This window comes from Oryctolagus cuniculus, chromosome 11 (assembly GCF_964237555.1).
Source record: "Oryctolagus cuniculus chromosome 11, mOryCun1.1, whole genome shotgun sequence".
NCBI classification, from domain to species: domain Eukaryota; kingdom Metazoa; phylum Chordata; class Mammalia; order Lagomorpha; family Leporidae; genus Oryctolagus; species Oryctolagus cuniculus.
Window position 1 is genome coordinate 60380634 of NC_091442.1, and position 21287 is coordinate 60401920.

The 21287-nt window shown below is 59.6% G+C and overlaps 1 protein-coding gene and 1 non-coding gene across 3 annotated transcripts; both read right to left on the reverse strand.

Annotated features, from left to right (window-relative positions):
* Positions 1 to 106: 106 nt before the first annotated feature.
* On the reverse strand, positions 107 to 21212 carry CTDSP2 (CTD small phosphatase 2). Of its 2 annotated transcripts, XM_002720929.4 has the most exons (8): positions 20856 to 21212; positions 8010 to 8158; positions 6439 to 6477; positions 5893 to 5994; positions 5479 to 5535; positions 3854 to 3946; positions 3584 to 3769; positions 107 to 3498 (listed from the first exon to the last, which is right to left on the reverse strand). In XM_002720929.4, exons 1-8 carry the CDS (start codon positions 20917 to 20919, stop codon positions 3373 to 3375), a joined length of 816 nt encoding a protein of 271 aa, XP_002720975.1. In that variant the 5' UTR covers positions 20920 to 21212; the 3' UTR covers positions 107 to 3372. The 2 variants fall into 2 exon arrangements, with proteins under 2 accessions (XP_002720975.1, XP_008272456.1); XM_008274234.3 differs by lacking the exon at positions 6439 to 6477 and having other exon boundaries at positions 20856 to 21207.
* MIR26A (microRNA mir-26a) lies at positions 4124 to 4183 on the reverse strand. The gene has a single exon (NR_162475.1). It is a non-coding gene; the product is annotated as a microRNA mir-26a (primary transcript).
* Positions 21213 to 21287: the final 75 nt, after the last annotated feature.

Below are 21287 nucleotides of genomic sequence, written 5' to 3' on the forward strand. Positions count from 1 at the left end.
TCATTTGCTTGAAAGGCAGAGCAGAGATCTTCCACCTGCTGGTTCACTTTCCAAATGACCCCAATAGCTGGGGCTGCCCCAACCCAAAGCCAGGAACTCCACCGGATAGGTTTTTAAAACCCGCTTTTATTAATTAGTTGTAAGTAATACAAATATTCCAAAAATATAAACAGACACTTAATGGCGTCCTACATTTCAAGTTTTTGAATACAACAAATTTATCAAATCATGAAGCAAGGTAGTCAGAATCCCATAGCCCAGGCACAGGGGGAAGCAGATTCCCGACCCTCGAACGGCATCGCGAAGGGGGGATGGCGCGGGACCAGGTGGACCGTGTCAGACTTGGGGTCACCACAAGCTCAGAGGCCCACAGTGGGCCACTGCGGGGCAGGCCCTGTGACGGCCAAGGAATGGGGGGCAGGGCAGACGGCTGAGCCCCGCTGCCCTGGGTGAACGCTGACACTTACTGGCATGTAAAAGGAAGAATACAGACAAAACAAAACCCCACTTTATCGAGAGAGGCGGCTTGAGTGGGCAGACAACCAACTGAAGACCCACAGGGGTAACGGGCCGACCGTCCCCCTCCAGTGGCCTGGCTGGGACTCGGGACAGCCTTCCATGGGGACTGCCCGTGTGCACAAGGCCTCGGGAACACGTAGCGGCAGCGGAATACGTGGGACCACCTCCCAGGCAACGACAGCTGCTGGACTCCCCGTGTTTAGCACAAGGGAGTCCCTGGACCACTATAGCAGAGGGGAATTCATCCGTTTTACAAAACGGTCAACGCTTTGGGAGGCAGGAGGGAGCTAGGCCGGAGGCCCCGGGCTGAACAGAGGCAAATTCACTGCCTCTCTAGGAAGGGACCCGGGGCCTCCGGAGGGCCCCTCTGCAATGTGCAGAGTGGACACCCTTACCTGACCCTTTTCCAAACTGGTCCTGTGTCCAAAGCTCCCCCTATGAGAGGGACACGAACATCAGGCTTTTGATTCAGAAGCCCGACCGGCGAGACACACTGTGTCCCTGAAGAGGCACCTTAAATAACTGAACCTGGCAGGGGCGGATTCCTGGCCCGGCTTAAACTGGCGCTGACCAGGCTGCCGGTGAAGGGAGGGGACTGCCGACTCCCAAGGACCATCTCCAGTGGGAAGTCCCAGAACAGGTCCTGGGGTGGCGTGGCTCCCCCCACCCTCAAATCTCGCTCCCCTCCAGAACTCAGTCTGATGTGTTTCCTTTGAGGAGCAAGTTCTCTGCCACCATCACAGGCCCCTAACACAACCGTGAAACTGGACAGCAAATAATGACTTGAGGCTGGCTCTGGTCCCCATGGGTGGACCCTGTTTAGATTTGGCTGAGCTGCTTCTGGGGGAAGGGAGGGGTGAGGGGAGAGGGACTGAGGGCACGGCGGGCGTGGAAGAGCTGCAGGTGACCGGCAGGGTTCTGACAACGAGCCACCCTGGCTTTGGGGCCCGGGCCTCACCAAGGGTGTGGACGCGCTGGATAGGAAGGAGTGGCAGGGGCTTCTCCACCTGGAACGTGGCGCTCCAGAGGAGGCAGGAAGGGCTCTGGAACCCAAGCAGCTTCGCGCCTCTTATTGCTTGTTTGGTCAGAAGAGCTTGGCTGGGCCCTCAGGGTCAGGGTGGGGCGAGAGGCCCCTTTCGCAGCTGCAGGATTGCGACCTGGGCCCGGGCCGAGATCTGAAGCACAGTGGGCAGGAGCCCAAGCTGCACTGCCCTTCGGGAGACGCATGGCTGATGGGTGCCTGTGGGCAGCCGCACAGCTGTGGGGGAATGATCACACAAGCTCTGGGGGCCGTGCCACTTCTGAGACCCCAGCGAGTGGGACGAGGCCTCATAGCCCCGGGCTGGGGAGGGGAGCTGCCACCACCGGGGGCCACACTCGCCAGGCCAGGCTGCTGCTCTGCCACCCGCTGTCCTTGCTGCTGGTTAGCGCCTGAGGCTGGACCGGTGTGCGGGAGTTGAGGACAAGGGAGTGAGTCCTGAGTGGGCAGTGCCCCCGCATCTGAAGCAATTCCCAAATGCTTTGTGACACCTGCCTCGGGGGAAGAGACATGGGGACAGCAACTCCCTCCCAGCTCCACAGGAGGGAGGGAGGGAGGCGAGAGCCCCAACCAGCCGCGGGGAGGCCATGATTAAGGCAGTGACGCGGAGGTGGGGGCTCCCTCTTTGGGGGCTCCTTGTGCTCGCAGTCTTGGCAGCACTTCCCCTTCTGTTTTTTCTACCCGGGGATACTTCCTCTTGGTGACTGTTTGTTAAAGCATTTGCCAATAGGGACCGCTGAAAGCCAGACATGCCAGAGAGCAGGTGCAGGAGGGGCTGCCCACGCCACTCCTGGAGGCAGGAGGCCCGGCCTTTAGGTCTGCACACCCAACGGAAAAGCAGGAGTTCCGAGGCCCTGGAGAGGAACTGTGGCAGCCAGGAGGGATGCAGGCTGGAACAGAGAGAGCTCGGCTGGGGACAGGCCCCGGGAAGACACAGCAGGGAAGAGCCCTGCCAAAGAAACGGAGGGGCGCGGCTCTCCCCGGCCTCTGGGCCAGCGCCCGCAGAGGCCCTCAGGAGCAGCCGAGGGGCACGCGGCCAGCGACTCACAGCCGGGGTCGCCTCTGCGCCCTGCTCCCCGAGCGCCGCCCACCTTCGCTGTCGGCCAGGGCTGAAGCTTCACCAGAAACAAACTAGGCCCCAAACTGCACGTTTAGAAAGAGAATTTAAACACAAGGGTCAGGAGAACGGAAATCGGCTCTCTGTCCTCTTCCAGGGCGGGCCGAGGACCGTCTTCCACACAAGGTCAAGACTATGGCGAGGTGTGAGGAAGGCAGGCCCGGCCGGAGCCGCGGGGAGGCACGGAGAGGGCTCACCCAGGCACTCGGCTGCAGCCGTGGGGGTTCTGGCACCTCCCACAAGCGCTGTGTCTCGTCTGCAGCAGCTCGCTGGGGAAGGGTTTCAGAAAGGTGCGCGCCCAGGCGGCCTCCGCCCTCCCTTCCTCCTTGGCACTGCGGGGCTGCCATGATTTGGCAACAGGGCCTGCACGTCTTCAGCCTGCGGAGCCCAGCGGCTCCTGGGGCGACATAAAGGAGACCAACTACCTTGGGAAGAGTCTTGATCTTTCAGCTGCTCCCCTGCCCCCAAACACGGCACATGCCGGGCGGCCACAGCGCGCCGGCTCACACGCCCGTGAGCAGGCGGCTCTGGGCGGCCGGGTGGGGGCCTGCACCGCCTAACCTTCCCTCGTGCTCTCCCCAGTCCCTCCACGCTGCTCCCAGGCCCCGGCGGGTGAGGTGCTCCAGTTTCGGCTCGGTCTGTCAGGCTGGTCATAAAGGCACAGTGTGGGCGAGGCCCTGCAGGGACTCCGGGAAGGCTACGGGGCCCGCAGCTGCCCGAGGCTGGTGTACACATCGTCGGCTCCGCTCAGCTCCTCGAAGATGGGGATCAGGTTCAGCAACTCAGTATCGGCCATGTCGTCAAACCAGGACTGCACAGGCACCTGGGGCACGAGGAGGGGGCGTAAGCATGGGTCCTGCAGCCCACCCCTCCCAGCTCCCACCACAGGGCCGCGCTGGGGCACCCACCGCGTTCTCCGGGTGGAAGATGTAGGAGGCGGGCGAGTTGTCCAGGATAAGCGTTTTCCTCAGGTCCCTCCCGAGGCGGCTGAGGTCCTTGACGTAGCAGCCCTGGTGGAAGACACAGGACTCGCGGAAGAGGCGCGCCCGGAACACGCCGCAGCGGTCCAACAGGTCCGTCACAGGGTCGGCATACTGCGGGGACAGGAGGCCCTGGTTGGGACGCAGGCCGGGGCCGCACACCTGGCCCCGGTCCACCCTCCCGTCCAGCCCTGGTACCTTGGCCAGGCTGGCAGTGAAGAGCACACACTCGAAGAGCTCCCCCATTCGTCTCAGGAACTCGTCCACGTAAGGCCTTTTGAGCACGTACACCTGTGGAGGGACAGGGTGGCTCACTGGGGGCAGTCCTGGCAGGCTGGGCCCCGTCACCTTCCCCAGCTCTGCCCCAGCCCAGGGCACCGGCGGCACCCCTGCCTCGTGAGTCGCTGCTCACACCTCCACGTCCCCGAGAGCCGCTGGATTCGGGCTGCAGACCATCAGCTGCCTCCAGAAACAAGTAATCAAGAATAGGCCTCACGGATGGCAACAGCCTATCCTGGATTACTTGAATCCAGCCACAGCCTCTGCCAGGTGCCCGTCCTTCCGCTCACCGGGACAGTGCAGATCACCACGCGCAAGGACCCAGGCGCTCCCGGCACCCCGGGCTCTCACATGGCCGCTCCTAGCTGGAGGACCCCAGCCTCGGAGGCCTCATGGCTCGAGCGCCCCTCCTGCGACCTGGGCTGGCTCCCACCAGCTCGCCAACACCTGCCTACAAGGTTCTTCAGCCCCGTGTCTGCCCTCTGGCCCACTCTATGGCTTTTCTCCTTGGGTCTACACTCGGGTGCTCAGAACCACGCCTCAAAGCTGCTGTGATCCATGTCCCACCCTGGCCTGGAGGTGGCCTGCCGGAGCCCCCCACCAGGGGCTGCCTCAGTGGGTCAGCACCTCACCAGAGCCCTTGGAGTTCCGCAGCAGGCAGGCACCCTCTGCACTTGGCAGCCACATTGGGCTCCTCTTCCTCTGTCACTCCTGCAGCCTCCCTCTCACCGCGGGCCATCGAGCCGCATATCCGGGCTCTGCTCTGCTCAAAACCCACCCTGGGCAGTGCGCCTGCCTCACGGAAGCCCTACCCTGGGTCCCCAAGAGCAGCCCGTGCGCCAGTGGTTGGTGGGCGGGCCTTCTGGGCAGAAGCTTTGCGAGTACCTGCCTGTCACCACAGCTCCCACGGTCCCTGGCCCTGGGCTGAGCCTGTGGGCATGGCCCGGGCCTGACCTTTGTTAGATCTGAGTGCCTTTAGTTTCATTTCTTAAAGCAATAATGGGCTTTTAAGATATTGTTTATTCAACTGAGAGGCAGAGACAGAGTTTACGTATACTGAGAGAGAGAGAGAGAAAAGAGAAGAGAAGAGAAGAGAAGAGAAGAGAAGAGAAGAGAAGAGAAGAGAAGAGAAGAGAAGAGAAGAGAAGAGAAGAGAGAGGAGAGAGGAGAGAGGAGAGGGGAGAGAGGGGAGAGAGGGGAGAGAGGGGAGAGAGGGGAGAGAGAGGAGAGGGAAGAGAGGAGAGAGGAGAGAGAGGAGAGAGAGGAGAGAGAGGAGAGGAGAGAGAGGAGAGGAGAGAGAAGAGAGAGGAGAGAGAAGAGAGAGGAGAGGAGAGAGAAGAGAGAGGAGAGGAGAGAGAAGAGAGAGGAGAGGAGAGGAGAGGAGAGGAGAGGAGAGGAGAGGAGAGGAGAGGAGAGGAGAGGAGGAGGATGTGGGGCTGACAGTTTTTAAGAAAGGCTTGAGGTCAGAAAGGGACTGACCGAGGGAAGGCAAGGCGGGAGGGGCAGAGGGCAGTCCCCGCCCTCTGGCCCCGGGGGTGGCTCACCTGGTGAGTGGTCCCCTCGATCTCCACAGGCACTATGAAGTCAGCGTTGTTGATGGGCTGCGAGGCAGGAGGGTTGGTCATGTCAGCAGGTGAAATGAGATGGGAGTGGCCTCACAACCCCGGGGGAGGGTCAGGCTTACGAGGCTCCAGGAAGCTCCTTGTGCACCCCCCCCCCCCCGCAACTAAGGGTCTGGGGACCTCTCTGTGCTGTGCAGCCAGTAGGCAGCTGCAGCCTGTTGGCAGGGGTGCCCTACTCAATATTCCTCAGCAAGGGCTCTGGATATCCGATACCAGGATAGTGGAAGTCAGTCCTAGCCCGCCCCCTGGTGGCCACCCAGTCCACGCCCACCCTTAGGCTTCCTCAGGGCACCCGCTATCAGATGGGTGGAGGTAGGGCTTCAGATGTCTGCTTACCTTAAAGGAGCTATGCACAAGGGTTTCATCTAGGTCAATGACCACACAGATCCTTCCTTGATCTTCTTCTGTCACCTCTGGGAGCAGGCAGGTCCCTGGGATCTGAAAGCAGAGCCAGGCTGTTGAGATCTGGCCTCCACAAGGCCCAGATGCACCCTTGGCAGAAGCGGAAGAGCTGGGCTATCTGTGGAGGCAGAATCACCAACTTGGGCCAGGCCCCACTTAAAGGCAAAGACCAGAGGAGGCAGAGTTGGCTCCTTTGTATTTGTCTCCCAACGGGACTGTGAAGTGATCTGGGTGCTAGCAGTGGTGACCAGGGCTGGTGTGCGATGCACGGTAGCTGTGGGAAGAGGGGTATAGGCCCAGTTGTCCCCCAAAACCTAACAGCTGCAACACAGGGGGCCCAAGGAGAACATTAGAAACGAACAGCTCCCCAGGACAGGAGGTGTCCAGCCAGGCACCGGGGAGGGAAGGAAGGCCTGGTGGGGCCAGCCACGGGCCACAGGGTCTGGGCTTCTGAGCCCGTCCCTGGCCAGAGTCACGCACCTGGTAAAACTGGTACTGGAGACACTGGAGGAGATCCGACTGAGGAGGGGAGAGAAGGAGGTGGTCAGTGCCGGCTCGCCAGTGCCTCCCGCCCGCCCCAACCCCTGCGCTGCCCAGGCGGGGATGACTCTCCCCTGGGACCCAGCCGCCTGGGAGCTCCTGACACAACCCAAGTGGCTCTTCCCAGGGCCTGAGCAGGGGAGGGGAAGGGGCTGGGGGGCCTCCTCTTCACACGATATGGGGCAGAGACGAGGGTGCCCCAGTCTCCGCCGTCACCAGCCCTCAGTGGGACAACGTGAGGGGCAGGGAACCCAAACGGGCGTGGCTCACAGGGTGGTTTCTCGCCTGTTTATAGACCTGGGCTCTGGGCCGCTCTCTGGGAACGTGCGTTCTCTGCCCTCCCTGGGGAGGACTGAACCCCGAGAAAATATCAAGGAAACCAATGCGAAGCCATACCCATGGGCACCCAAAGTCGAGAGCAGTGCAGAGAAGCCAGAAAGACCCTCTCTCCACCATGCCTTTTAGTAAAAAAAAAAAACAAAAAAACCACCAACCAACCTAACTGCTATGGTTTGAAAAGCCGTAGTAAGTGTTCTTAAAAAGAATCCCTAAGGAAAAGTGGAACCTTAGCACCTAGAACGCCTAATGCTGGCACTCTCGTGTGTTTCCTGCACATCTGTGCTAGCAGTCTTTTTTCCCACAGAACACCCTGGAATTGTGCCTTCTGCTCTCTGCACATTGCAACTCAGTGCTTCTCCGCGTTGCAGGGAACTCCTTGCAAGAATGAATCACCTAGCGATGCCACCACCTTGTACTTTATTTAGCATGCCCCCTGCTGGAAGTGACTCCACTAGTGTGCACATCTTTAGGCTGAGCCTGGGGGGGGGGGGGGGGCAGCCAGGCCTCTGTGTTCAGAGAGCACCGATGGCATTGGGGGTGGCACCATTTTTACCATTTTTGTTGGTGGGGGGCTGGCATCACCCCTGAAATGCTAGCCCTAGCTTCCGGCCACTGTGATGACCAAAAACATCCACATATTTCCAAATGCCTGGCACGGGCACAGGCGACAACAGCTGGCAGGGGTTAAGAGCTCGCTGGTCTCCAGGCCTCGCTTCCTGGCCAGTTAGGGGACTCTGCAGGAAGCTTTGCAGAGTGCAATGCAGCAGCAATAAACCTAGGCTTCAGTGCCCCAGAGTTCTGAGTTCAAATCCTGACATTAGCATTTGTGAACTGTGAACTCGGGGCAGCGAAAACTCTCTGGGCCTCAGTTTCTGTCTGCAAAGTGAGACTCCTGAAGCTCTCCTTGCAGAGCCTCTGTACGGATCATACGCGACAACACGGGCAAAGCACTGTGCGTAGTTTCTGGAACCTCAGAAATCACAGGGACATTTGGATGGCCCACGCCAGGAATGGGGAGCAACGGAAAGGACACGGGCCACTGAGGGGAGCCCAGAGAAGGGGCTGCCTCTGAGCCGGTGACCGTCGCAACCCTAGGCAAAGCCGCCAGGCAGCCTGCGTGGTCCGTGGGCATCTCCCCCAGCAGCCCTCCTGGTTAGCCCAGCGCCAGCTACCTTAGCAATGGTGTTGGCTTCCTCCTTGTATGCGGTGAGCTCAGTGGAGGAGCTGGACTGGCCAACATGCTGGGCGCGAAAACAGCAGAAGAGGGCCTTAAAGATGTTGCGTCCACGAGGCTTCTTAGGAGAGGACTTGGAGACCAGGCCTGCGGCGGAGGGAATGGCAGCACGTTAGTCACAGGGAGACGGTGTCTGTGCACAGCCACCCGTCCCGGAGCAGCCAACGACCCGACACAGGCGACAGGGAAACACACAAGTTCACCCCACACTTCCTCTTCTAACAGACACCTAAACGCTACCGCTACCATTTCTGCGAAGCACGCGGGAAGCCGTGATGCATGAGTAGACAGAGTAACGTCCAATCCAGGCTCATCGCCCTGTCTCCCGTTAGCCGTTCTTCCTGATGGGAACATCCCACATCCTATCTTCGAGTTTTTAAGTTGTCAACATATATACGACGCGCTATCGGCAGTCACCCCCACATGATTAGAACGCCACTTACTCCTACCTAGTGATAGCTCAGCGCCCGTCAATCAACCTGTCCCCAGCCCTCCCTCCGCCCATTTTTTTCCTGAAAGCCTAAATGGCCACAGCCCGGCTCTCTGGTTTGGGAAGTGGGAACACAGGATCCATTATTCCTTCCCTGGGTGTAGGGATGGCTAAGAATGGACCCACCTGCCAGGGCCTCAGCCGCAGGCCAAGGCAGACACCCTCCGCAAGTGCCCCCTGACCAGCCCCACCCCGCAGGAAGGCAGCAAGTAAGGCCCTTCTGAGTCAGTGCAGCTGCAGTCCGCAGGGTCGGCTTCCCCAGCTGCTGGGTCATTGGCAACAAAGCTGAGCCCAACTTGCCTACAAACTCCAGAACGGCCCCACCCCAAGGAAAAAGCGATACTCTGTTTACACCCTCACCTCCCCCACGCTCGGCCGCTTTCTACCCCCCTCCCTCTTGGGTGGCGCATACCCGGTCTCTTCATGGATGCCCTGACTATCGGGCCCATTTCACAGGAGGTCTGGCAAGCCGGCCCCCAGAAAGGCCAGGCACAGAGTGAAGGCTCCGGGCATTACTGGGGTGACCACAGGAGCTCAGCAAGTCCCTTTGGCTGTACAGAACTTTCTGGCAACTTGTTTGCAGGGTGGGAAGACCGTGGCCAGGAGGTGGCGCTGTGCAGCCACTCATGGAAGGGGCCTCAGCCACCAGCTTCCCTGCCCACAGGGTGTGGAGTGACCCAGAGCCAGGGCCCAGATGGGTACAAGGATGAAACGCAAGCCATTCCAGTTTAGAGCTCGGGCAAAGGACTATGCCAGACGAGCCTCTGTCCTCACCGGGCAAGGGGAAGCACGCGACGTGCCACCCAGGACTATTTCCCGAGGGGGGAAGGGCAGGGGTGGGAGCTACCCGGAGCCTGCCAGAGGTGGTCCCTGTAGGGAGGGGGAGAGAGAACCAGACCACTCCCCAGGAACAAGGACGTGGAAAGGGCCCCTCCACAGCGAGGCCAGCAGCCGGGGCCGCCCCGTGCAGAAGGTGGAGGACTCCCTGCGGGTGCTGGCTGGCGCTCCCCAGAGCGCCCTCTGCCGCTCCTCCCTGGGCGAGGCCACATCCGGCCTGTCCAGCGTGAGCCTGCAAACGGCTGGCCCGCCCAAACTTCCGGGCTAGGAGGCTCAGCGCCCACGGTGAACCACCGCGTCCCCTTTGGTTTATGCTCTCTTCATGCAGAGCCAGTCACAGGCTTAACCCGGGCGCGCAGCCTATCTTAAAAGGCCACGCAGCCTGGGCCTTCCCTGCACACAAGCCATCAGGGACACGCTCAGCCTGAGTGACAGGCTAGGCAGGGGCGCAAGGGGCAGCTGGCCTGTGCCTCCGGGGGAGCCCCACACGGGCAGCTGGGCCTCAGGGGTCACAAATGCGGTGACCTTGAGGGCAGGCACTGGAAGGGAGGACCCCGCCCCCTGCCCTCCCCCAGCCTCCCCACTGGGCCTGCACATTCCTCAGCCCGGGGCCTCTTCCCTGCAGATACTGGCTGAGTGAACGCCTCCAGAGGCCGTGGGGCCCAGCCTGGGGGAGCTTCTGCTGGTCTGCAAACATAACAGCCCCCTTAGCGTGAGGCAGGTGGGCACTGCAGGAGCCGAGCCAGAGGCTTTCTCTGGGCCTCCACCACGTGACCTGGGCGCCAGGGACCTGCCAGGCCTACGCTACATGCTTCACGTCATCGCTGTACCTAACTGCCCACCTTACAGAAGGGAAACCGAGGCACACAGTGCTCGAGGAACCTACCCAGGGTCATGTAGGCAGTACGACCACAGAGCCAGGATTCAAACCCAGAGCCAAGGGTTTTATTTATTTTTTAAAGATTTGAAAGTTATAGAGAAAAGGAGATACAGAAAGACAAACACACACACACACACACACACACACACACAAAGAAAGATCTTCCACGTGCTTATTCACAGCTGGATTGGCAGTGCAGCAGCTGGGATTTGAACCAGCGCCCATATGGGATGCCGGCATCACAGGCCACTGCACTCAGCATCATGTCCCTGACAGCCAGGTGCAGGCCACTGCTCCCCTTGTGTGTGTGTGGGGGGGGGGGAGGGAGGGACTGGGTAGGGGTAGGGGGCTGGCCTGCCTTTCCCAGAGTGGAATTGCAGGCACATGGGGACGAGCAGTTTCCCCAACAAGGCGGGGGCCCCAGTGGGGGCCCCGGAGCTCCACGACCAGCTTCGCCCCCTGCTGCCCTCTGGGTGGATACCCAGGCTCCTCTCTTGGCCAGCTGCTGACGTGCATCTGCTCGTCCTGCTCCAAACATCTGGACTGGGGTGAGATATCCAGGGGCCCAGCCCAGCGGGAGAAGCAAGCAGGCGCCGGCTGCCCCTGCGCTGCGTGGCGCTGTGCAGGGGCCTGCGGGTGCCGTCCGCCCCGAGGGTCGCCGGGGCTGTGTCGGGCTCTGCCAGTTACTGACTTGGGATCCTCGGTTTCCTCCTCCATAAACCAGGCTAGCAGTAAGGCCTCGCCCAGGCTGAAAAGACAGACAAGCCTTAGAGAGAAAGGCAGCACGCAGACCCCATGGCTCAGTGTGCCTCCTGTTCCAATGCTCTAAGGGGAGATGCCGCTACCTGGCAACATCCAGGGTCTCACTCCAGATCAGGAACACAGCCCACCGCCCCCACTCCTCCCGATGTGGTCAACATCCGGGAGGAGGAGCTGTCATGGCGAGCAGGCTTCAGAGTCAAACCACCCCTTCCTGTTCTCCCAAATTCACTGCAGAGTCCTGGCTGGCACTCTGTGCCCAACACGAAAGCAGGTGAGGCCCGTGCCCCCCTCCCTTACGGCCATCCCACTGTGCCCAAGAAGCACCAGATAACACTTCTGCCTCTTAAAAAGCATGTGCACGCACACACACATGTGTGCAAGCACGCACACGCGTGTGCACGGCATGCAGAGGAAACCCTGCTCTGCCAGGACAACACTATTTTTAATCTTCTCAAGGTCAGGTGCGGGTATCACCACTGCTTCGTGTGCCACCAAAGGAGTGCCTCACACACTGACACTGGCCCGGGCCCAAGGCCACCTCGGGCTGTGGGATTTGAAGGCTCTCCTGCTTCAGCCCCCCCCCCCCCAGGACTTCCTTCCCCGCGGCAGCATGGACTCAGTCTGGCCACCCCTGCAAAATGGCCTCTCTGAGGGCCTCCCCCGCCTCGCTAGGGCAGGAAGGAGAGTATTTGCAGCATTTCCGGCCCTTCCTGGCCTACTGCCTGGGCACTGTGGCCAGCACACATCTGATTGGGCCCCCCGCGGACAGAAGTCCACCCAGGTCCTCGGCAAGGGGCCGCCTCGGCTTGGCGCAGGGCAGGTGCCCGAGTGCCAGGTGGACGGAAGGGCTCCCTGGGCCAGCAGGTGAGTCAGCAGGGGGACAAATGAGGCTGAGATGCCTGGGAACGCCCTCCCTGTCCTGGAGCAGACTGGCGTGGAGGGAGGGCGTGCCTGTTCCCCAGCGCGCCTCACTGACGCGGCTCCGGCTCCGAGGCAGCCAGGGCCTCACCCAGCTCTGCACCAGAGCCCCAAGCTCCAAAATGTAGCTGTGAATCTGACGGCAGACATCTTTTTTTTTTTTTAAGATTTATTTTGTTTATTTGAAAGGCAGAGTTACAAGAAGAGCAGAGACAGAGACAGAGACAGAGAGAGAGGTCTTCCATTGCTGGTACACTCCCCAAATGGCCACAATGGCTGGGGCCAGGCCAGGCCAAAGCCAGGAGCCAGGAGCCTCCCACGTGGGTGCAGAGGCCCAAGCACTTGTGCCATCTTCTACTGCTTTCCCAGGCCATAAGCAGGGAGCTGGATCGGAAGTGGAGCAGTGGTTTAACCCATACGCCACAGCGCCGGCCCCGAGACATCTGTTTAAAAAGCAGGTTTGGCCATGCTGTTTGGCTCTCACCAGCACATTCTATACTGGGCCCTTCCTGTGGCCAACACTGAGGCAGCCCAGCCTAAGCGCTGGCCCCCACGCTCCTTCCCCCAGCAGGAAGACTCCACCTGTGGGGTGGGGCTGGGACCTTCCATCAGGAAGGACTCCTGGGGACTTTGAAAGCCAGATGAAGACACTGTTGACCTCAGAATGGGTCTCTCGAGGAGTTAGGGTCCAATCACCCTCCTGAGCAGCCCCCACATACTCTCACATGCGTCAGAGTGGGGACAGCATCCCCAGGAGAAGTGGCAGGTCCTATATGGCAGCGGCAGGTGCAGCCTCCAATCCTAGAAGCCTCTTGGGGGATGACGGAGGGGATCTGATGGCCCACAGGGCAGAGGCTCAAACCTGAGAAACCATCCAAGACCCTGGCCTCACAGGTGTCCCTGTGGGGGACTGCACCCTGAGCCCCTGTCCTAAGGAGCTGCTAAGGGGCTGAGTGGCCAACAGAACCTGTCCCAAGTAAGGAACTCCTCAGCCAGCTCTTAGCCGGTCTGTGAACAAGATAGTGGCTATCCAAGGGGCCGTGGACTTGAGTTTAAATCCTGGCTCCACTTCGTGTAAGGCCTGGCTGTGGGCCTGTTTCTTTATCTATAAGATGGGAAGATTACCTACCAGTGTGAGAACACAAGAAGCCTGGGGAGTGTCGCGGCTCAATAAATGCTCAGTGTCAGCTGCCAGTCATTAAGTGCAAAGCACTTTCATATGCTTATCTCGGTCTCAATCTCAAAATGTCCACTAAAAAGGACAATAGACATTTCTTCTAACTCATTTCAGAGGTCACTCGGAGGTGGCCACAGGGCCAAGCCTGGGAAATGGCCTTTTTCCGGGACTCCACAAAACCAATCACCACACTCACACACACTCTCACTCATTGAGATGGGCCAACCAGTTCCTTCCTCACGTGTCCCCTCCCTTGGACTGGGAGGAGTGTGCCACTGCCACCACCTCCTCCCGGGACGCTTGCCTGCTCCTCCCACCCCTCAGCTTCACGGAGAACCTGCCAGGCAGTACCGGTGTGGCCACCTGAGAGCACCGAGAGAGACGTCAGGTGACCTGGCCCACCTGGGTCTCCTCCACGCAGTCCTGCCTGTGGCAGAGTCAGGTCAGGAGAGGACTTCCCTGCAAGCTGCCTTACAAAGTAGCTGCTGCAAATCCCCTGAAGCTGAACTGCACGGCGCTCTGATGAGTGGCAGGCGATGCAAAGGAAAGCCCAGCTTGGAGCGCTTGCCTGCCGCCACCAGCTGCCACCAGCCTGCACCCTGGGCAAGGCTCTCTGGGTGGAGGGCTTCCTTATCTCTTAAGTGAGGATAATTCCTCCCTCCAGAGGTTGTTATCAGGCTTACGTGAGATACTGGCTGTAAAATTCTAGAAACGTCTGCCCCATGGTGAGCGCTCTATCAATACTGGCTGTGACAGTGACAGTAAGTACGGATCAGGACTGTCTGAGCCAAAGGATCTTTAACAAACAGCAAAACTGGACCCCCAAGGGGACACTTCCTGCTCAGGGCTAAACAGGCAGTTGGGGCCCCTGCTGTGCTTACCTGGCTCTTCTCCGGGGACACCTGTCGGAATCGCAGGGAGCATTTGGAACACCCGAATGCCCGGCCCACCTGCCATGCTCTGATTTAGCACGTCCCAGGTGGAGGGGCTGTATTTTTAGAAAGTGTCACACGAGATTCTGATTCATGTCCCCGGCTGACAGCCATCATCTAAAGGTTGCCAAGGGTCTCTGATGAACCCTTCCAGGACCGGAAGATGATTCTACCCAAGTCCACTTGGTCCCTCTCCCCGCCGTATCCGACACGGCTCGGGCCCTCCGTGGGCTCCGGAGGACTGGTTCCGGACACATCTGATTTGCTTTCTAAGGGAATTTTTGTTTTTCCTTATTCTATACAGGAGTCAAAAGATCTCAGCCTGCTGGGTCTTCCTGCAAGCCTGCTCTGGGAGGGAGAAGCCCTCGCTCTCTTCTGCTACAGAGGCAGAAGAGCCAGCATACGTTGCTCTCACAAAGGCCAACGTTATGTGACTGGAGCCCTCCATTCAGTCTGTGTGGCTCTCACTGGAGTTAGGACATCTGCTCCCTGGGAACAGTGCAGGTGGGAAAGGGCAAATCTAACAAGGTGGAAAAGCAACGTCAGATCAAAGAGGGGCGGGCTGGCTCTGGCGGAATGCCGTGGGTTAAGCTGCTGCTTGTGACACCGGCAAACCATACGGGCGCAGGTTCGAGTTCCGGCACTCTGCTTCCAATCCCATTCCCTGCTAATGCTCCTGGGACAGCAGAAGAAGATGGCCAAAGTATGTGGGTCCCTTCCACCCACATGGCAGATCCTGATGGAGTTCCTAGCTTCTGATTTCAGTCTGGCCCACCCTTGGTCATTGCAGCCATTTAGGGAGTGAACCAACAGATGGAAAATCTTCTCCACTTCTAACTGCCTTCCAAATAAGTAATTTTAGAAATTATAAAAAAGAGGGTGGGCACTTGGTGTAGCGGTTAGGATGTCACGGGAGATGCCCATATCGGACTGCCTGGGTTCGAGTCTTGTCTCTGTTTCTGATCTAGCTTCCTTCTAATACACATCCGGGCAGGCAGCAGGTGATGGCTCAAGTTCCTGCCACTCACATGGGAGACCTGGATTGAGTCCTGGGCTCCTGGCTTCAGCCTGGCCCAACACCAGCTGTTGTAGGCATTTGGGGGAGGGAACCAGCAGATGGAAGGTCTGGCTCTCTACCTTTCAAAGAAAAAAAAATTTTTTTAAAAGAGGTAACAAAAAGGAGTAGAATAAAAAGAACAAAAGCAAAGCCTAATTTGGGGGGGGGGAGGGGCTAAGAGCACCTGGGGTGGCAAAGTCAGATCCCCTCAGAGACCAGGTTCAAAATGAAGCTCTGGAACAGGTGCTGGCTGAAACAGGGCACCCAGCGCCCGCTGGGAGGGAGGCCGCAGTGCTCCCTGGGGTATCCATTGAACAGTAACAGATTGTGGTGCGGGAATCTTAGAGCGAGGGGCTAAGCACTTTGCTGGACAAAGAAAGTCCACTCCAGTGGTCACTGGTCCAGGGAGGTTTCGGGTTCCCTACCATGACTTCTCCTAGGTCCTTGGGAAGACGTGTGGGTTCATGCACTCTTCCGTGTCCCCACTGGGACCATCACCCCCCATTTCAGAAGAGGGAGGAAATCACGTCAGGGCTGCTTGCCACCCATGCCCTGTGCCCAAGCCAAGAGAGTAAACTGCATGTTCCCAGAGCTGGCCGGCCTGAGACAGGATGGAGGGCAGGGTCATGGTGCTTTTGTGCTTTTTCCATGTTGTTCCCCAAAGTGGAAGTAGCAGACAGCTAAAGGCCATTCATTCTGGGGCTGGTGTTGTGGGGCCGTGGACTACGTCACCTCTCAGGAAACCCTCATCCCATATCAGAGTGCCTGGTTCGAGTCCCAGCTTCCAGCTAATGGATCTGGGAGGCAGCAGAGGATGGCCCAAGTACTTGGGCTCCTGCCACCCACATGGGAGACTCTGATGGAGCTCCTGGCTCCTGGCTTCAGCCTGGCCCAGCCTTGGCTGTTGTGGCCATTTGGGGAGTGGATCAGCATGAGGGAGATCTCTCTCTGTCTCTCCTGTCACTTTGCCTTTCAAAAAATAACTTAAAAAAAAAAGCATTTATTTTTCTCCAAAATCCTAATTTTCCTTTTTCCCTCTGTTCTATTAAAATTCTGTAACAGAAGTCTGAGCACATTAACTCGCAAAGCAAATGCAAACGGCCCGAGAGTGTGGCACGCAGCTGTCTTAAGTGCTGGTTATATCCATGCCTAGAGCCCCAGCCATGGACGGCTAGGAGGGCTGAGTCAGACTTTACCCTGTCTCCTCCCCGCCTCCCTCACTGGCCAAGGCACCAGAAGGAATGGCAAAAGCCTCAAGGCACAAGCCCAGAGTCCCCAGCCCCAGTCACCCTGGCACAAAGAGGGGCTCTGTGTGGCAGGGCTGTGTGCGAGCCTCAGAGGCTGCTCGCTCCGGAAGGCCCAGGCCCCTCTGTAGGGCCTCTGACCCCTGGCCACCTGTCTTTAACAATAAAACTCACATGACTGTGCGTTGTTTACGCTAGGTGGCCTGGGGGAGAGGCAGCCAGAGGAGGGAGCAGAGCAGTGGTCTAGCCTTGTCAAGGAGGACAATGACATCTAACCGTCACCCAGCACACCCCAGAGAAGACGCTCAGCACACAAACTCCGTTCTCACTGTGAACAGGAGAAACAGGGATTTGAATCCAGGCCTGAAGCAACCCATTTCATTCCTAGTAATACACACTTTACTATCATTATGTTTCCAGCTGAGAGTCCGAGAGATCACCCACCTGCCGGTTCACTCCCCAGCTGTCCCCAAGCTCATACTGGGACAGGCTCAGGCCAGGAAGTCAGGTTTCCCATGTTTGTGGCAGGGACTCAACTACTTGAGCCACCACCTGCCGCCCTCTGGGCTGTACAATAGCAGGAAGCTGAAACTGGAAACAGAGGTGGGACTCGAACCCAGGCACTCCAATATGGCACGGGGGAGTCTTCACTGGTGTCTTAACACCTGCTCCATAACACTACGCACTTTGACTATTCCCTCTCCCCTCTCTACCCAATTCAAGAACCAAACTTGCCAAGATGGGAATAAAAGACAATACTCCAAATCACCCAAAGCCAGCAGAGGCAAAGCAGAGAAAGCGGTAGGGAAGAGAGCCTGTGTGTGTGTGTGTGTGTGTGTGTGTGTGTACACGCATGTACATTTACTATTGCCTTTCTTCCCCATACTTAGTAATGAATACTTCTACTACTAACGTCTACTAACTCTCCACAGAAAGGCAGGCGCATCGATTCATTTTGGCTTGAAACCTAACAGCTATGGTATCTATCACTTTAACAACAAGCACGGTAAAGGGTGCAGAGAGGCCTCAGAAAGGATGAGCCCGACCCCCTGGCCACCAGAGACGACTGATGTCGCCTCTGCAGTGCTGAGGGGCCTTCCACAGCGTCCGCGAATCCACTGGGCTCCCTGTCCTGGATGCGGGGCACTTAGAAGCTTCGTGCAGAACTCCCGAGGGTGCATGGGGGTGACAGCCCACACAAACTGAGGTCAACCCACGGGCTCCACCCCCATCTCATGAAGGGAGAGAACGCCATAGGAGGCCACAGTGAAGCAGGAACGCCAGAGGCAAAGGGGCCAGCTCTGAGCACGCAGCTGGGGGACAGTGAGGAGCACCCCCACCAGCTCCCCGTCGCCACAGCAGCAAGCTGAGGACGAAGCCCCAGTGAGACTCATTCCTAAGCTCTTCCAGGTAAAGGCTTAGCTACAGCTGCAGAAAGGTATTGAAACTAAGATTTTCAAAATTTTAACTTTCACTTAGTTTTTAATAGATTCAATGTGCTTTGCAGACACAGTTCTAAGAGCACAGTGATACTCCCACCCTCCCTCCCACCTTCCTTAGGCGTTGAAACTTCTCAGAGTACAAGGCAGAGTTTCTCCCTAGGTGGGGAAAGCAAGAGCTAGAAACAGCGCGGCGTCAGGCTCGTCTCTCAGGAGAACCCCTCCCATGAGCTCTCAGAACCTGTCCGGCTGCCTGCGATGGAGCTTGACCGCGAGGCACCGCCATCTGCTCCCGGAGCAAAGGGGGCCTCCGACTCTGCGGGCTCGCTGAGAGCTCTCCCAAGAGGCTGCCTCTGCCCTTCCACTGCACGCGGGGAGGCTCCAGGGTGGGCCCCGCTTTTCCCCAAGGCACAACCCCCCAGCACTGGCAGGCAGGGTCCTGGCCACAATGACCACTTGCTTCTTTTTGATGACAGACACAGCCCTGTCCTTACTGTCCCAGGAAGCCACTGCACCCATCTGTCTGGGAAGATGATCCAATTTGGGTGCTTTTATCATCTATGCGTTCAGCAACTTTGTTCTACTTCCCCTACTGTAATTACTTTTGAATCATCAACACACCCAGACAGGCGTAAAGCTCACAGAACAGAATGCTAAAAAAGAGAAAAAAAAAAAAAAAAAAAAAACAAAAAACAAACCCTGCAGCAGCAAACAACTTCACTGAAAATCCACCCAAGCCAGGAGCAATTTGCTTCTTTCCAGAAATATACTCTTTAATAAACTGTCTCCCTCTGCTTCCTCCTCTTTTTCAGAGGTAGGCAGGACATGGAGATGGCCCGCTGGGGGCGGGGAGGGGGCAGGAACCAATAAGGCGTCATTAAAACCTCTGCCCCTTACTCCTGGGTTTGGGTTTGTTTGCGGGTGCAGGTTTTGTCAGTAAATGCTATGGGGGTGGGAGGGCCAGCATGGTGGCCGCTGGATACCCCAACCTCACTCACAGAAAGAAAGTATGCCTTCTCTGGTATGCAGTCAAATGACACGGGGAGCCTGGGAACTCGGATTCCTCCAGGGATAAGTGAAGGGTAAACCACAAACACAAAAGGAAAACTAAGTCCCAGCTCCCCCAAACCCACCCAGCAACTTGGCGCCGGAGGAAGCCACCTGCTCCACTTTCTGCTCCTGGCTTATTCTGCTGCCTGAGCCAGCCCTGGAGGATGAAACTTCCAGCCTGGATTGAACACGCCGCTTGCCTTCACTCCTTTCCTGCGTGGCCTCCCCTGCCCAGCGCAGCCTCAAGAGAGCAGCAGGGGGGAAGCACTGTTAGCCAGATTTCTCCACCCCTGCCCATCTCTCGGGGTCCCTTCCCCGGAAAGGCCCTGACAACCGACACAGGAGGCCCCCTCCCTCTCCCAGCGCTCAGCACAGCTGAGCAGCCAGCAGCAGAGGCCATGAAGTTGCCGTCCAGGTCCCACTGCCTGGCTGCTGAAGCGGTCAGCACCCAGGGCAGGGAGCAGGGGTTTCTGGGGGTTGAGGGGTCCGAGAAAATAAAGCTGCAAGGCTCCACCCCCCCCCGGGGGCAGGCTTATTCAGAGAGGACCAGTGATGCAAGCAGCAGCCAACACCGCCCCCCCCCCCCCCCCCCCGCGCGCCACCAGTGCACTAAGGGAATCCAGGAGGGGCTGGCACCCCTAGGCCAGCGCTGGAGCCCCTAGGCAAGTTGGAGGGTCTTTAGGAAAGCAAACCTCCGGAACGAGTGACATGCTGAGTAATGTTGCCCAACGGGGCGACGCGGGCTGCGCCAGGGCCGTGCAGCTGGCCGCCCACCAGCTTCCAGGCCTCGGTATAGGCACTGGCAGCACCGCCCTGCAGGCCCGGCTACCAGGGCGAAAGGCGAGGGCGGGAAGGCTCCGGATTTGGTCCCAAGAGTGTGCTCGCTTCCCAGCCTCCGGGCCAGGTGGCCCCGGTCCGAGGAGTTTTCCAGAAAAAAAAAAAAAAAAAAAAAAAAAACGACGCTAGTCCTACTCGCCGCGATCCCAGACACATTCCTAAGGCCAGAAGAAGAGCGTGGGGGAGGGGGAAAGTTTCAAGCCTCCCCCCGCCCCCCCCCCCGCGCTGCGACCAAACTAAGCCACTGCCACCCTGGGGAGCCAAGCGTTCCCCGCCACAGGCCGCGGCCTTACCCCGCGTCGCGTCCCCAAGCCCACCCCAGACAGGGCCTGCGACCCTCCCCCACGCGCCTCCACCTGGCCCTCGGGCAGGCGGGGGCCGCGAGCCGCTGCCCACAGAGAACTCGCACTTTTTCGCTGCGCGATTCAGAAACACGCCGACGAATTATGTAACCAGGGACACCGCTCCCGGGCTAAACAAACGCCGCTCTGTGTGCGCGGCCGCGGCCCCGGGGGAGCGCACCGGGGCAGGGAGGGGCGCCGGCCGGGCCTGGGGCCGGGCTTGTTTGCTCAGCGCGGCCGGAGCCCGCGCCGCACGGGCCCCGGGCCCCGCGCCGCGCCCCTCCCCCACGCGGCCGCCGCCGCCTCCGGGCGGCGAACTTGGTCTCAAGTCCCACCGGACGCTGTCCCCGCCCGCGGCCGGAACGACCTCTGGGCTCGGCGGCCTGGGGAAGAAGCGCTCCACTCCAGGCCCCGCCGCGTCCCGCCTCGGGACCCCCTCCCCGAGGTCTGGGGAAAGCCGCGCTTTTCTTGCAGCGCTGCAAGAAAAGTGACGACCCCACCCCCAACTCCGGAGGGAGGCGGACGCGCTCCCAGCGCGCGACCCCACCAGTTCTCGGCCCGGGGGGAGGGGTCGCGGACCCCGGGTGACAGCTGCGCCGAAGACGTCCCTCCCCCGGGCCCGCGCACCCCGCGCCAGGGGTCCGAGTGCCCACCCGGGATGCGGGGGCGGACGGACCAGGGGGGCTCTAGTCACAATCGTCTGCCCTGAGCCCCAGCAGGTCAGGGCCGAGAGACGCAGGACCCGGGCGAGGGGATGCCCGAGCCCCCTCCCCTCCTGGTGGGGGGGCGACGCAAAGTTTTGGGAAGTTGCTGCCCCTACCTTGCTTGGTGAGCACCAGGGCGTCTTCCCTCCGCGCCTGGGTGATGATGGAGCCGTGTTCCATCTAACAATCCCGCGGGCCCGGGCTGGCTGGGCGGGAGGGCCGGCGGGCGCGCAGGCTGCGCTGGGCTGGGCTGGGGGGCCTGGGCGGGGGCCCGCTCCGGCTCCCGCGACTCCGGCTCCCACAGCTGCTCACATCCCCCCTCCGTGTCCTCCCCGGGCCGGGAAGGGAGGCGGCCTGTGCGGAGGGCGGGCGGCCCGGGCCACAGCTCCCCCGGGTGCCCTCGGCCCCGATCCCCCGGTGGCAGCTCCGGGCTCCTCAGTTTGGGTCCAACATGGAGAATCCGGAGCGAAAACAAGAGGAGGAAATGGGACACGGGGCGGTTTCCAGGCTCCCCCCTCCCCTCCGTACTCCAGATAAACAACCCGCGG

Excerpts from the sequence above, each read along its gene's own strand:
- CTDSP2 (XM_002720929.4), bottom strand. The coding sequence starts at position 20,919 with ATGGAACACGGCTCCATCATCACCCAGGCGCGGAGGGAAGACGCCCTG. Across the intron at positions 6,478-8,009 it reads AAGCCAACACCATTGCTAAG|TCGGATCTCCTCCAGTGTCT; the intron begins GTAGCTGGCGCT and ends TCCCCTCCTCAG. Across the intron at positions 3,770-3,853 it reads TCACTGCCAGCCTGGCCAAG|TATGCCGACCCTGTGACGGA; the intron begins GTACCAGGGCTG and ends CTGTCCCCGCAG.